The sequence below is a fragment of the Lacerta agilis genome, chromosome 6 (genome assembly GCF_009819535.1).
Source record: "Lacerta agilis isolate rLacAgi1 chromosome 6, rLacAgi1.pri, whole genome shotgun sequence".
NCBI classification, from domain to species: domain Eukaryota; kingdom Metazoa; phylum Chordata; class Lepidosauria; order Squamata; family Lacertidae; genus Lacerta; species Lacerta agilis.
Window position 1 is genome coordinate 31,298,950 of NC_046317.1, and position 15,834 is coordinate 31,314,783.

At 41.5% G+C, this 15,834-nt stretch overlaps 1 protein-coding gene across 1 annotated transcript in view; it reads right to left on the minus strand.

The window, feature by feature from the left end:
- LOC117048234 (serine/threonine-protein kinase TNNI3K) overlaps nt 1-15,834 on the minus strand; it is a 138,909-nt gene that overhangs the window by 26,928 nt on the left and 96,147 nt on the right. Inside the window, exon 21 of the mRNA XM_033151803.1 lies at nt 10,958-11,067. Coding sequence (XP_033007694.1) covers nt 10,958-11,067 — 110 coding nt within the window. The remainder of the gene's footprint in view (nt 1-10,957; nt 11,068-15,834) is intronic.

The window sequence follows — 15,834 nt, forward strand, 5'->3', positions numbered from 1 at the left end:
CAAAATTCAGTTTGTTTGTTTTTTAAAAACCCAGACCAACAATTTATCCTCATTCAATAATAGTCTTTATTCAAAATAAATTTTATTTTGCATGGGTGCAGAGCCTCATAGGCAAAGCCCAAGTCTAGGGTTTATTTTGTCATGTGCAGAATTGCTGGAATGTGATGACATTGAGGAGGAATTTAGACTTCCCAGGACCGCTTTAAACAAAGTCATAATTGGACAAATCTGCACAAAAAAGTTGTTGAGCTTTCTTTAGTCTGCTGACATGAATTACATCCAGATTTTCCCAGACATTTTCAAAAGGTGATTCTGGGAAACCATTTTCCTTTGCAATCTAAATATGCCTTACGTTAGACTGCAGCCAAGCATATGCATTCCCATAGAAACAAAATTTCACAAAAACAACAAATTTGCTACTTCAAATATTACAATATTGTAAATGTTATTTTTTAATGTGGACATTTACTTCAAAAGCCATATTCTTCAAACTAATCAGCATCTTTTTGTTTTGCAGATGTCAAATCTGAAATGTCATAAGCTGTCAACTGCTAAGTCAAATATCAGATACTGAAGTCAAATTTCAAACCCAAATGTCAAAAACTGACATCCAAAACGCCATTATCATATAATCAATAATTTTTTTGCTGATTATTCTAATACCTAATGAGTGTTCAATGTCAATATCTGAAAGAAAGAATTCTGAGAATATGGGAGAGTAGAAAAATTCTGCTATAATTTGCAACTACTTGAGAAGGCAAGAGAAATGTGACTGGGTCGCTCTTATACAAACAGAGCGATAAAACAAAAATATAAAGGGGAGGTTGTATTCAGATCAGGGCCATTGTGTTCTGTGCTGTCCACCTGAACAAGTTTTCTGATATAAATTGCCTTTCACACAACTGCTATTAGTCTCATGAAGCAAAACATATAGGTATAGTTCTTAAATAAACAAACTTCCTTAAACTTCGCTTCTGGCGACTTAACTTCCTTTCATTGGATGGTGGCAGACAATAGTTCATGAACTAAAAATGACCCGAGTCCTATCAGACTTTTCTTCAATGCAGCAACTGTCGTTTCAAAGATAAAGCTTCCATCTACAACTATTTATTTTCATTCAATGAAAGTATTTCTATATCATCATATCATAAAATGTCAGGCCGGTGTACAACAATAAACACCACTAAAAATACAAGACAAATAATCATTAAAGCGTCTGGCTAATCAATTTTAAACATCTGCGAATGCCTGTCAGCATAAAAAGGTCTTCAAGAGGTACCTTTTCTCTTTTAAGGAGATCTCAGATGTATCTCCAATCATTACAAATGCATTTGCTCCTTGAATAATTGCTGCGAATGACACAGAATGATAGAATTATATAGATAAAAATGTGTGGGGATTTAATTGGATTCCTGTTCTACTCCCTCCTCTGCTACATTTTAATAATCTCATATAGCAGGATTATCCCTTTAGTGGTTTTGTTTTATTATGTTCTGATGTGTATGTTTAATGTCTAATGAGCTCTACCTTAATTTACCTGATTTCATCTTTGATAAACCTTGTTTTTGTCACAGGAGGTGTTGGTCTCACTTGCCTAGTTTTAGCCCTCTTTAACAGGAAGTTTCGACACGGCAAAGCAAATGAACACTCATCAGGAAACTGCTGTTGCAGAACCCTAGATGAATCCCAGTGTGGTCATGAGCCAAGAAATTACCTCACTAAGGGATACTGTAACTGCCACTTAACTCGGGAAAATGAAATAAAGGTCATGTCCATGTTGGGGTCTGGCAGGGAAACACCACTTTTAAAGGAAAATAGCCATCCAGCAACAGTAAAGGCAGAGTCTAAGTGCACAGGCCTAAAAATGCCACTCAGAAGCATTCAAAAGGAGAATGAACAGATGAAAAATGACCATTTCTTGTGCCTTAACTGTAGACTGCTACAGTCTTATCCTCCAGAATCTTCTGGGAATGCAGCTGTGCCTAATGAAGCAGATGGACTGTGCCAAAAACAATTCCAAAGCAGAGCTAGAAGCCCAGACAACTTTGGGCAGTGGGAGGAAGATACACAGGTGACAAGATCTGAGGACCATCACAAACTGAATCAAGGTGAGCTCTTTTTCCTGGGAACTGGATATTGCTTCCGTTTTGACTGATGATTCCCCAGTCGCTCCCTTTCATGAAGAGTTATCACAGATCAATAGAAACACGCCTCGCTGCTTCCATAATATTAGAACAAGAAATGCACATGAAAGCTCATACCAAGAACAATCTTAGTTCGTCTTTAAGGTGCTACTGGAAGGAATTTTTTTTATTTTTTATTTTGTTTAGACTTGGAGATGAAGTATTAGAGGGAGGTAGAAAATTCTGGAGTAAATGAGTAGGAACATAGGAAGCTGCCTTAAACTGAGTCCATACCCTCCAACATTTATTTGATGAAAATAGGGACACTCTATTCCATCTGACTGGGTTGCCCCAGCCACTTTGGGTGGCTTGCAAAATATATAAAAACATAATAAAGCATTAAACATTAAGAAACCTCCCTATACAGGGCTGCTCTCAGATGTCTTCTAAAGGTTGTATAGTTACTTATCTCCTTGGCTTGGGGGTTGCATAACTCCAACATTTCTCCGATGAAAATAGGGATGTCCTAAGGAAAAGTAGGACATTCCAGGATCAAATCAGAAACCAGGATGCCTTCTGTAAATCCAGGACTGTCCCTGGAAAATAGGGACACTTGGAGGGCCTGTAGACCATTGGTCTATCTAGCTCAGTACTGTCTACACTGACTGGCAGTGACTCTCCAAGGTTTCAGGCAGGGAATCCTTCTCAGCCCTACCTGGAGATGCCAGGGATCAAACCTGCTGGCAAATGCTCTTTCAATAAACTACAGTCATTCCCAGATGGGTAGAGAAGGTTGCCATTAAAGTATGAGATAGGATGAAGTCACTTGGGAAGAGCATGTAGAAAGGTGTTAGCAGAGGGTTAAAGTTAGGGATACACTGAAAGAGAGATTAGAAAAGAATCAACTGAGGTCAGAATTACACAGAAATACGGCAAAAAAGAAGCCAAGAAAAGCAGAATGATCAGCTGTATCAAAAGCAGCAGTAAAGTCAAAGAGGAAGAAGACTGAGCTGAGATCATTTGGGAGAAGCAAGAACATGGTGATTGTAAGAAGGGCATATTCAGTGGAATGAAGAGGGTTGAAGCCTGCCTGGAAGTGGTGGGTGGGGGAAGGTTCAAAAGTAATAGTGAAAAAGTGGAAATGGTGAGGGTCAGCAGCATGAGCCAAGAGTTCAGAAAGGAAATTGGCTAGTAGTTTGAGAGAAAGCATTTTGTTTGACTGTACCAGCAAAAGAACAAGAAAGGAGGGGGGAGGGAAAAAAATCTAGAGGCGGGATAAGGGCAGGGTAGATAGTAACCAGGAGCTGGGAAGTGAGGGGAGCAAGAGGGGGCATATAAGGATAGCAGAGTGGTCTTCATCAAATGAAATGCAACAAAAGAAAGAGTTGTGCAGGAGGAAGGCTGGGAAATGAGGGGAAGGGAAGCAGAGAGATCAGAGAATGTGGTTTCAATGTTAGTATTACAATGCTCAATAAATAATTGCACAGTCAACACAAGAGCTTCAATTCGGATATTTAGAAATTATGGTGTTGACAGAATTATCTTGCAGAAGCATACATGACTGATTGACTGTATAGTTCTATACAGAGAACAAGAACAAAGTTGAACTGAATAATGACTGATGTAAAGACCACTTTGTTGTTGTTTTTAAAATGGCCACTCCAAAAGAATGCATTAGCCATTGCTTTGCAACATAAAAATGTTTTGCTGAGCCTGAGACATTAGCTAGCTAGCTGTTTTGCATTTTCCCATAAGCAGGGAAGCCCTCTTCTTTTTGGCTCCACCGATGTAGGTGTTCCAAACATCTGTTTAGCCAGTGTAAGAGAACTCCTCTGCATGTGCTAAGTTTCAACGTTTGCTGTTTCACAGGAATCAGAAGTGACACATTCTGTGGAAGACATTCAAGAGCTGCGTGTGTTTTGGCAAAAGAAGGGCTTGGAAAACATTTAGCAAACGAGTCGTGTCTGTCTGTATCCAAAACTGAGGAGGATGAGGACTGCTTAAAGCCTTACAGGCTGAGGCAAAGGCATTTTATTACAGCCTCGTCACCAGCACCTGACACGCCAGAGGAATCCAAGGACCACTGCGTGCAAGAAGCAGCATTAGGAAGCCATGGATCGCGACAGGATGATCCATGTGGATCGTTAGAAAGGAGCAAAAATATTTCTTCGCAGCTAGACAACTTCCTTATCTGTAAATACATAGGCTGTGATAAATATCGCAACTACCCAACAGAAAAGAAACAGAACCATGGCAAAAATGTGAAGTTGGATGAAGGACAGAGTGAAGTTAAGAGCAAAAGAGCAGTCAGTTCCTGTATGACTGATGAAGAGATGCCGTTATCGCCAGCAATCAAGAGAATGTATCAGCCCAAGAGTGTTACCTTTTATGTACCTGACCTGACAGCAATAAAGAGGGTGGATGTGACAAGTGGCTTAAGTGGGGTGAGATCCCCAGAGAACAAACAACAAGGCAAGTGTATTCAAGGAAACCTCTCCCCTGCTCTGGGAAGGAGATTGCACTGTGATTCAGGAGCAAAAAATGAAAAAAGGAAACCATCTCCCACCTCTGCAGGACCTGGGGAAAAACTGATTGGATTCATCCAGAAGCATAAAATGAAAACTAAAAGCCGGGATTCTTTAACCGTGAAGTTAAATTTACATCCTTTTAGAAAAGCACGAATCCAGCCTGAAGAACTTCTCCCCAAAGAAAACAAAGAACAGTGTCCAAGTTGTCGACATGCAAAATTGTCACATGCTTCCACGAGGGAAGACAGAAGAAGGAGAACAAAAACAAAATCAGAATCAGAATATTCTGTGGCTGCCCAAAAGATCTCAGAGTGCAGCAAAGATATTATTTATTCTAGAGCATCTGTTGGGAAACTGCCTGAAGAAAATGGTACGGATGCTGTTACAGCCATCCCTTGTCCTTCTAAGAGTGTTTCTCACATGACAATTGCTGAGGGTACTTCACCCACCAAGCTTTTACAAGCTCAAAGTTCCACCAGGAGCTCACCTCTATTCTTACCAAAAGGAACTTCAAGGATGACGGTTTCAGCTATTTCTGTTTCACCCAACCATTCACTGAGTGTTTTGCAGAATGCAGCAAATAACATTCCAGCACCAGTGAATTCTAAAGAGCTTAGTGAAGATATTACAGAAACTGCAGTCCTGGCCTTTCACCAGAGTTCTTTGATGATGGCAGCACAGGAAAAAGACCACAGTCTTTCTCAAGCTCTCTTTATTGAAAGAGAAGGGCTCAATTTGCAAAATGCCACCAAAGACGATAATATGCAGTTTCAGCAAATTGCTGAGAATATAATGCAAGGCATGAATCTGAAGCAGTTCCAAAAACAACAAGATAAAAGCTTAACAGTGGAAGATGGACTGGAAGGGCATAAAATGGCTATAGAGGCTGAATCTGCACAAGCAAATCTAGTTGCTGTGGAGTCCCATAGCTTTGGTGAAATTCCACCATCAAGTAGACACCAAATTCCGACAGAAAAGGACATAAATAGATTCAAAGCTCCAGTTCAGTTCAGCAGCACACTTTCTAAATCTCAGGCCGTTGGGTGTCTAACCACCAAACAACTTCAAATGCCAGCTAGAACTAATGACATGGAAGTATATGGAACAAAATCACAGCAGCAGAGAGCAGATTTCAAAGCAGAAAGCCAGAGTGAGTCAACTAAAATGTTTATCCCAGATACACTAATGGTCTCAGCGGGCCTAAAAGAGGATGGAGTGCAAACTGGGAATGAGTGGGAGAATAACAAATGCAAAACGTTTCATAAAAATGTTGTCAAAGTGACCATTATCTCTAACACATCAAGTGTCCCCACTTCCCCCGAAACTGGAAACACACATCTGGAGAGCAACATCAATCTTGAAATGAACAATAAGGTGCATATGGATAATGAGAGTGGTTTGCAAGAAGCTCCAAACAATCAACTTGATGAAGGTAGCAGCAATCATAAAGAAGGTAAAATGCCACCAGCAACACGTCAAGAGCATCCTTTGTTAGCAAAGCTTAAAGACGTCAGTTATGAGGAACAAACTGAGATGCCTTCACTTCCTTACAATACAAATAAAACCGAAATCTCTGTCTCCAAACCTACACTGTCTCCCACATCTGCTGATTGTGGTAAAGAATTGCCTTCACAGGCAGAACAAAGCAAAGTAAATATTTCAAAAAACATTTATCCTTCCTTAGTTCTCTTCAAAGACAAAAAACCCTTTTCATTATGAAAAGCTAGACTTTCTAACCCAGGACTGAAACTTTCAGACCAATATAGGATGGGAAAAAACAAGGAGCTCTTGAGCTGTGAAAGCCAAAGCAGAATGCAGAATAAAAAAGGGCATGCAATTACTTAACAGAATTGTGCTTATAAATTATGGCTAAGAAGGCATAGCATATTTTGTACAAAGTTTTCTTACAATAGAATAACTGCTTTTTAAAATAAAACAACTAGGAACTGCCACCCCTGCTCACATTACTCATCAACCCCCCAAACACCCAGCCCCCTTGCCAACCTGACCCATCCCTTTACTCCTCACCCCAATCCCCAAATCCCATAACAGCTCCTTCAAGTGTCTGTATTCTCAGAGCTTCTTCAAGTCCTCCATGTCGTCACAGCTCCTTCAACACGCCCCCCAACATCCTCACAGCTTCTGTGTCCCTCCATCCCTGCTTTATTCAAACATCTGTTGTTGTTTGAAAATGCCCCTTAAAAGACTGCCTTCCCATTTGCTTCCCTCTCCTGCCCTGACTTCCAGCAAATCCAGGCTTGTGATAAGACAGTACAAATTATCCAATGGAGGGTGCGAGCTCTGACTTCATGCAAATCAAGATTGTGATGAGGCATGACAGATCCTCCAATGGGGGCTGCACAATGACAGTGTTACTTTTTATGTACTGTATGCATATTTAATAAAAGGGATTAGATATAGAGTCACTATATATACCTTTTAGGGGGGTAGAATTTGATAGAGGTATCATTTTGCTATATGTAGAAATGGACAAAGGGTGTTCAAAAGCCTATCCCCCTGCTAAATACTGTTATAGATCAAAACTTGAGGGGCAAACCCAAATTTGGAGAGACCGTTGATCAATATGTTAATTCTTCACCCCACTGCCTAAATGAATATGAATCTGCAATAAGACATCTGTGCATCCTCAGCTTGGGGATATTTCTCCATTAAAATTCTCCTCTACCAACCAAGCAGGATTGTTGGTGTTTATGATATGTGTGACTATAAGAAATAGTGAAATATTTTGATAGTATATTACTAAGATTGCTTCCACGCATGCCCTTTTCTCTGGAATGGCTGCCTTCTGTTCACTCACTTTTTATGGAGAACCTAGATAACATCCAGATAACATTACCATGCCACTGCAGACTATTATTTTCTATGTTATCCTTCCATAGTTTTCAGACCTGATTTTTTAAAAATAAAATAAAAATAAGACACAGTTGCAGGACCCAGTGTGGTCAAGTAAAGCACCACTGAGCCTTTTAAGAAGGCAGAAAGCAGCAATATCCTGTAAGAACCCTTCTGGGGAATTGCTTACAGTATCTTCACAGATGAGCTTCTGTTCCTGGCTGTGTGAGTGAGTGTGTGTGTGTGTGTGTGTGTGTGTGTGTGTCTGATGATGTGGAAGCTGGGCAAACAGCTGACTCCATAGTCTGCTCCTTCTGTGGCCAGAACAGGAGTAGGAAAGGAAGCCTGTCTCACACTTTGAACTGGAACTGGCTAGTTTCCACCACAGAAGAAGCATTTTTGGTGCTTATGGCTTGTGCATCAGCAACATGCCATATCCAGTCACAAAATGGTGGCGGTGACAGGGGAGGAATATTGGGAACAACTGACTGGCTTGTTTACCAGCAAGGACTCTTTATATCTGTATTATATTTGTATCACAATTTTCCTTCAAGGAGCTCAAGGTGGCACACATGGTTCTCCCCCTCTCTACATTAATCTCTGTGACATAAATTAGGCTGAGAGCTGGTGACGGGCCCAAGGTCACCCACCCAGTAGGCTTAGTGGCTAAGCAGGGATTTGAACCACAGTCTCCCAGATTCTAACCCGTCACTATAACCACCACACCACTCCAACTATGGGGGAGACTGGTTCCTTGGCACTTGATCTGTATGCGGGGAGTGAGCCTTACTGAGCTATGAGTTTTCCTCTCTCTTCTGCAAGCCTGCTGGGATTAAGGAAAGGGCAATGGTAGGGTATGGAACATGCATCAAATCTACTCGTTTTAAATATTTATTTTAAAAGTTTGCTTGTGTTTTTTTTCTTTTCTTTCGGCAAGCTCCGGTCCCCTCCCCTTTACCTGATATTTGTTGGGCCAGTCTGGGAAGGAAGATAGTCTCTTCCCTTCTTATCTCCCTTGTCATCTAGATTTCCTGTTGCCAAGACGGCACAACTGTTCTAACCATGGCACCCTGCCATCGTGAAGGTTGTTTTAATTTCTAATATCTGTTAATTAAAATATGGAGTTTTAAAAATAACCGAAAGTGAAAAACCAGAGTAAGTTGAAAAACAACGTATGTCTCTTGATGTGGCGTGCCAGATTTGCTCTTTTATGCAGAGATAGTTTTAATGGTTTTAAACAATAGGTGGAGCTACCTCTTCCAGTTGCCCCACCAAGAAATAAAATAAATATGAAAATAATCAGCTAAAGAGTATCCAGATATCTTTAAAGGCTTTAAACACGACCCGAAAGGCTCTTGATTATTATTAAGGTTTTGGAAAATATCTCATTACCATATCAACAATCTAGGACTGATCTCTTGCAAAAGCTGATATATTATCATCTGGGTTTAGCATTTCTGTTTTCCAAGGGGAGGAGGAGTAGGCTGCATGGAGATGAAGTTACGGAGAAGCCAGAAGGGAAATGGCAGTGGTATTTCACAGACCGTACAGAAAGAAGAGAATCTGACTGACAGCTGGGCTAATCTGGGCTACTTTCTCACTTCCGGCTAAATCAATTTGTTGTATGACGGGTCACTCCATATCTAGGTTACTAACCTTTTTCTTTTCCTTTGCTGGCCTTCTTCCTTTGGCTTCATAGCCTGATGGGCAGAAATTTAGCAGATGAGTTTTCCTGGCATGGAGATCAGTTGCAGAAAAAGCTTCACCTGCTAAAATTCTGGGTATGGAACAGCTGTTAAAAGACACAGGAGGAGGGCCAGAAAAAAGTGACAACTGTAGCAGTAGCTTGGTGCCATGTTTTGCATCCTATTGAAGAATGCCTAAACATTATAATGATATATTTTATTTTATACCATTGTAATAATAATTGTCATGTATAATTTGTCATTATACATGACAAAGCTATCTTTAGCCATCTCACCCCTTGCCTTTTCCTGTAAGACCAATTGCAGTCGTTAACAGTCGTCAAAAGGTTTTCCACAACTATCAGCCAATCACCCGTTCCCACCACCCTTCGGAGTAATACCCTTCCCCACTCTCTCACTATATATAAGGGCAGGGCCGGCGCGTCCATTTAGGCGAACTAGGCAATCGCCTAGGGCGCCAAAATGGAGGGGGCGCTGGCCAGGCTTGGGCGGGGTGGGCGAGCAGCGGCTTCTCCGCTGTAGCGGAGAAACCGCTGCTTGCCTCTCCACCCCCTCACCTCCCGCTAAAGCAGGCTTTGGCAGGAGGGTGGGGGGTGCAGAAGATTGGACTCGCCTAGGGCGCCAGAAGCCCTAGCACCGGTCCTGTATAAGGGTCTGGTGACTTCTGTTTCACTGTATCTGAAGAAGTGTGCATGCACACGAAAGCTCATACCAAGAACAATCTTAGTTGGTCGCTAAGGTGCTACTGGAAGAATATTATTATTATTATTATTATTATTATTATTATTATTATTATTATTATTTTGTTTTGGCTATGGCAGACCAACACGGCTACCTACCTGTAACCAGCCCTGCTGGTTGAAACCGAAGTGTACAAGTCAGTGCAAATGGCAGCTCTGTACTTTAGTATCAGATTATAGACAGGAAGCATTGCAGCCCAAGGCACTGGGCTCCTCTGTCCCCAACACCCAAGACAATTGAAGGACAATGTGGACTGATTTTGGATCAAAACAGGCCACAACCTTATTGAATACAGATGAAAGAGGTTTGGCTTGTGCATGGGGCAATTAATCACTTCCGGCCCGCCTGCCAGAAGTGATGCCACAGGTCAATCCGGGAGCAGGGCTTCCTAAGACTTACATCAAATAGGGTGACCCCTGCAGGAATCACCATCTAAGGGCGTTCCATTGGCCCTGGCCCCTGACTGGACATAAGGGGATAGGCAACACCGGATTCCTTTAATGGGATACCCAGCATTGCGAGGAGAGACAGAGTCAACAACTTCCCTTCCATCAAAGACTAAGTTTTCCCCAATGCCCAAACCCAGTTGTGACAATTGTCATGAGTAGTGATCATCACAGCATGGCGGGTGTCCAGCTTTGGGTAACTAGCATGTCAATTTCCTGGTCATCTACAAAATCACTATCCTCTCTAGACAAAGCCAGTGACTAGGAATCATATTTAGTAGGTCCAACAGTCAAATCTTCATTCGGGCACAACATTAACAAAACCATCTGTGATCCCACCTGTGTTTCCTTTTTGTATGTGCGCCTGCAAGGAAATATTAGCAGAAAACAGATAAACACTACAGTTTCTATATCTTTCCATGAAAAAAACTGAAAATCAAAGCAATGGATCTAGGCCTCAGGTGTCTGATGTTTAAATGAGCAGGCAGTTCTGCTTTCTATTCTCCATCAAGGAACAGTGTCATATATTGCTTGGAAAATTAAGAAATGGGGCCACTTACCTCAGGACATGCATTCCAGCCCCTCATTAACAATGATGAGATGGGCTTGGGAATTGAGTAGCCTATTGGAGGCCTGATGTGATGGTAGGCCATGTCTGCTGCTGCAGCCGCTGTAAATAAGAAAATGACAAGGAGGAGGAATTATTGTCCCTCCAAAAATGCAGGTGAAGGAAAAGAAGCCAACAATTAAAGTCAGTCCTCAGTCAGTAGCACTGTGTTCAACCAAATTTTATGGGTGTTACTCCTGCAGTGGCCTTGTATTTGCAATCTGTAGGATTATTTATGAACCTGGTAGGAAGTCAACATCTCTTAACAAGAGGAACAAATGGATGAAGAGTTTAATCCAGGTATATATTATCTGATTTAGTGAATATTCCTTCAAATGAGGAATGTTTGTAGAGACTCCCCACTCCTCTGTTCCTCTCAGTTATTCACTCATTGAGGAAACTATGCCGCAGTAATTTTTCCAATCAGCATGAGATTTCGGAATGATAGCATCAAACTCAGGCTGGTACACATTTAAATTTTGTATGTACATTACGTTTAACTTGGTATTCTTGCCATCTGTTACCATGTTATGAGAGGGGTAGGGTGCAGTTAGTCCCTGGTAGATGACCAATTAATCATAGTGAATTATATCTAGTAGGTCTTAATAGGTAAGGTTGCAGCTATCCAGCGATAAATATATACTTACCGTCTGGTACAGTAGCAAAGGAGCTAAACATTAACTGAACTGCAAATCATGCATCCACGTTTGAGGTGCCTTGTTTAACTGGAATCTAAACTTTTCTTTTAGTTTCAGTATTTCTCTTCATCATACAAATACTCAAGTGGGTTTTGCCATGCAACTATTACAGATAATGTAAGAAATGTAAAGAGGGTTCTGGACACTTGCATGGCCATAGTCTATGCCGCTGTGGTGTATCCAAGAACCAAATGACCTTTTTACAGCCACACAGTAATGCCCATTTTAAAAGGAAGCTACTCCGACGTTCCCAAATGGTTTAATCTCTCAGATTTAGACTAGTCATTATGTGTAATTCATCTTCACGGCAGATCTTTAACTACCCAACGTGGGCTGCCTCTGATTGATAAACACTATTGCAGTAGTCTAATTGGTTGGCACTTAGTGCTTAAGTAATGGGTTGTTACCTTTTTATTTCAATTATGCCTGTATTATAAAACCTAAACAGTTTCTCAGCTATATGGCCTATTCACTCTTCTATTCTTTCTAATGTGCTTGTTTTCCACCTTCCCATCTGGCTCCCTGTATTATTTTTAAAAGTTGAAAAATTCATCACGGATCAGCACTCCAGCCAAGCTGCATTTATTTTTAAAAGATTGTTATTATGTTAACATCTGGGGTCAAAAGGTGCTTTGTGGTTAATCTTAAAGGGTAAAGGTAAAGAGACCCCTGACTGTTAAGTCCAGTCGCGGACAACTCTGGGGTTGCGGTGCTCATCTCGCTTTACTGGCTGAGGGAGCCTGCATACAGCTTCCAGGTCATGTGGCCTGCATGACTAAGCCGCTTCTGGCAAACCAGAGCAGCGCACGGAAACACATTTACCTTCCCGCTGGAGTGGTACCTATTTATCTACTTGCACTTTGACGTGTTTTCGAACTGCTAGGTGGGCAGGAGCAGGGACCGAGCAACAGGAGCTCACCCTGTCGTGGGGATTCGAACCTCTGACCTTCTAATCGGCAAGCCCTAGACTCTGCGGTTTAACCCACAGCGTCACTATCTTAGCTTTCTGCAAACCTTATGCATTTATATCTGTAAGAAATGAAAGTACAGTTTCCCTTTGCTTCTGAAAGCTTTCAGAAGAGTCAGGAAATGTTTAATAATTGGAATCCTGCATCTCTATACCCTCCAACATCCTACTGATCAGAACTGGGATGCTCATTTTTTGATCTCAAGCTCTTGTAGGATCCAGCTGACTCTCGCAAGAGCATGAGACCAAAAAATGAGTGTCTTTTGGTCCAGTGCTCTGGCACAAATCAGCTGATTCATGCCAGAGCAATGGACCAAAAAATGGGACATTCCATTATCCATCAGAAGCCAGGATAGCTTCTGAAATTATGGGATATCCTGGTCAGTTTGGGATGGGTGAGGGGTATGTTTCTTAACCTGAATGCCTATTCTAGTGATTCACAAACAATTACATGGGCCCCACTGATGGGCCTTGAGGCACTTTCAGGTGGGCCTTAGTGCCACAGTCTGCACAGTGCCTCCTTGCTTGCTTGCCTTGCCCACTAGCCCTGCTAAAACCACCAGCAGCACCTCTTTCTAAGTTGAATAAATGTGGCTGGGAGATAGAAGTTCAGCAGGGGAAGAGGGAAGGAAGGTCTCCCTCCTCTGGAGGGCCTGAAGAGGTATTAAAGTAAATTAGAAAGTGAGATAAAATATTATTACATTGCAATTATTATACACACTGGGAATAGAAAAGAAGAGGACAAGGAGGAAGAAATGAATGCAAAAAGATTAGGAAGGAAGAGATGGAAGCAACTAGCAGGAAGGCAGAGATAAAGTTCAACCTGAGTATGAAAGAAGAATGTGAGAAAAAATCATAGGAGGTGGATAAAAGTATTTTGAGACGCATGTAGAGGTGGGAAGAGAGAAAAATCAAATATAAAGCCTTCTCCACTGGATTTCTGGGATCAGCACATTTTGCCCCAAATGGTAAGGCTGGGTCAGAACACCTTCAGGGAAAATGTCTGTGCTTAGCTTGTGGAAAGCCCAGCTATGGAACTGCTTGCTACAAGAAAAAATGTTCTGGCAAATGTATCACTCTACAGGAGATACTTGAATTTTTAGGGGGTGGGGTGGGGAATGTTATTGTAAACGGTAGAAACAAAATTAAAAACCATGAACCACGTACTTTTCTGTCTATAAGACGCCCCCACCTATAAGATGCCCCCTATTTTTGGGGACTCAAATTTAAGAAAATGGGGGGAGATGGCACAGAGTTCTTGAGCTTTTTGCAGAGGATTGCCCAGAGTTGTTCAGTTTGAGGGAGGGGGGATTGCAGAAAATCGCTCACCCGCACGAGTCGCAAAATTCGCCTCCCGTCTGTGCCATCACCGCCAGAAGCTGCCAATCGCCCGCCCAACTACTGGAGCGTCAGCCAATCAACATCACCCATTGGCGCATCAAACAATAACACGCACAATAGCCGCTGACAGCCTCTGCAGCAACCAATCAAACGTCCACCCTATGCACTACCCATGTATAAGAAGACAACCCCCCACTTTTTAGCATTATTTTTAAAGAAAAAAAAACATAGTCTAATACATGGAAAAGTACGGTAATCTAAAAGCTTGATATTTATTTCATGAAGGGCAAATGCTTATAAGAACCTGGGAAATCAAATTCAGAAATCAGATTGTGACGACATTTTATCCTCAACAAATCAGTACAAAGAAATGATACAAACTAAAAAAAGAAAGGAAAAAGCTTAAGGATGCAGAAATTCCTGCAAACAAAAATGTATTAATGATACAATAACCAGTAAAGCCACCAATAAAAGAAAATAGTATGTTTTATTTTATTTTATTTTTAAAAAAGTGTAGGGAGAGAAAGCAAAAAGCATTGAACTAGTAAAATGATCATAATTCCATAAGTGGCAGAAGAGATGTGAATCTTGTTTTAATAAGCTCTCCGGAGTATTTGGGAAGAGGAGAATTTTCTCCGGCTTTCCACCAACCAAGAATGAGCAAATAGGGTCAATAAATATATAACTTTAAATGCATCAGAGGAATAATGACTTTGAAAAGCTAAGCACCCTGGCTGTCTCAAATGGGAAAATGGAATGAATGGCTGTTGCACAAGACAAGTGAAGCTAATTAGTGAGAATCAATGGAGTCATGCTTAGAACAGGAAAGTTCAGGGGAATTCTCCAGACTGCAAGCTTCTCAGTGTTTAGAAAGTGCCTGGCCCTGTTAAAGTACTTGACTGTAAATAACAACAAGCACAAATCTGATAAAACTTAGTAGGAAGCTGCTGGGCAGAGGGAAGGAGACACTTTTGGATTCCTCTGGAACTCTCCTTCCCATGCCTATTCTGCTATGTCCCTCTGCAAGTCAGCTCCAGGGAGCCTACATGCAGTATTTCCCTTGCCTGTTAGACCACATTCCCCATGGTTTTCTTTTTCCACCTTCAGTGGGTGTGTGGAGCATCCAGTCCCTGTGATGAAGTGCAGTTGGCTAAGTCGAACACCTGAATCTGATAGCATCCAGCTATAATTGAAACAGCAAAAGGACTCTCAACCCCCAGCAAACAGACCCATTTAGATGTAGATTAAAGGCCCATTTAAAAAATGAAGTTCATGTACATTCTGAACCGGCATGCATTAGAAACTGGAGCAGTTTTCCGCTGCATTTGGTAGCTCATTCAATGCACAGTTTTGACTCTAAAGGTTTTCCAGTGGAGAGTGAATGGCTGTGATGTCACACGGTGTCAAGACGATCTGGCTATGATGTCACTCTGGCTATGATGTCAAGACAATCAGGACACCTTTGCTCACAATGGCTTTGTTGCTTTGATGGCAAAGCGTTGATCTCCTTGTTGTTTCGCAGTACATTTTCAGTGATGCATGCATGAAAAATATATATTAACATTCTAGTAAGCCTGAAACACCTCAGGCATCTGATAAGCTTAGTCTGGAGAAAGCACCTTAGGGTAAAAGCTGGTACAGACTCTTAAGTTGTCTGCATAATTCTTTTTCCTTGACGAAACATTGATTTCAGCACGTACTGTGGCTGACTGCAAAACACCGGCTTTACAGTTCTATGTGGAAACTGAAAGCCCACGATGCAAAATTAAAACAAATACACATTTGACTAAAAGCTGAGTTAGTGTTATACAAAGCAGCTTCTTT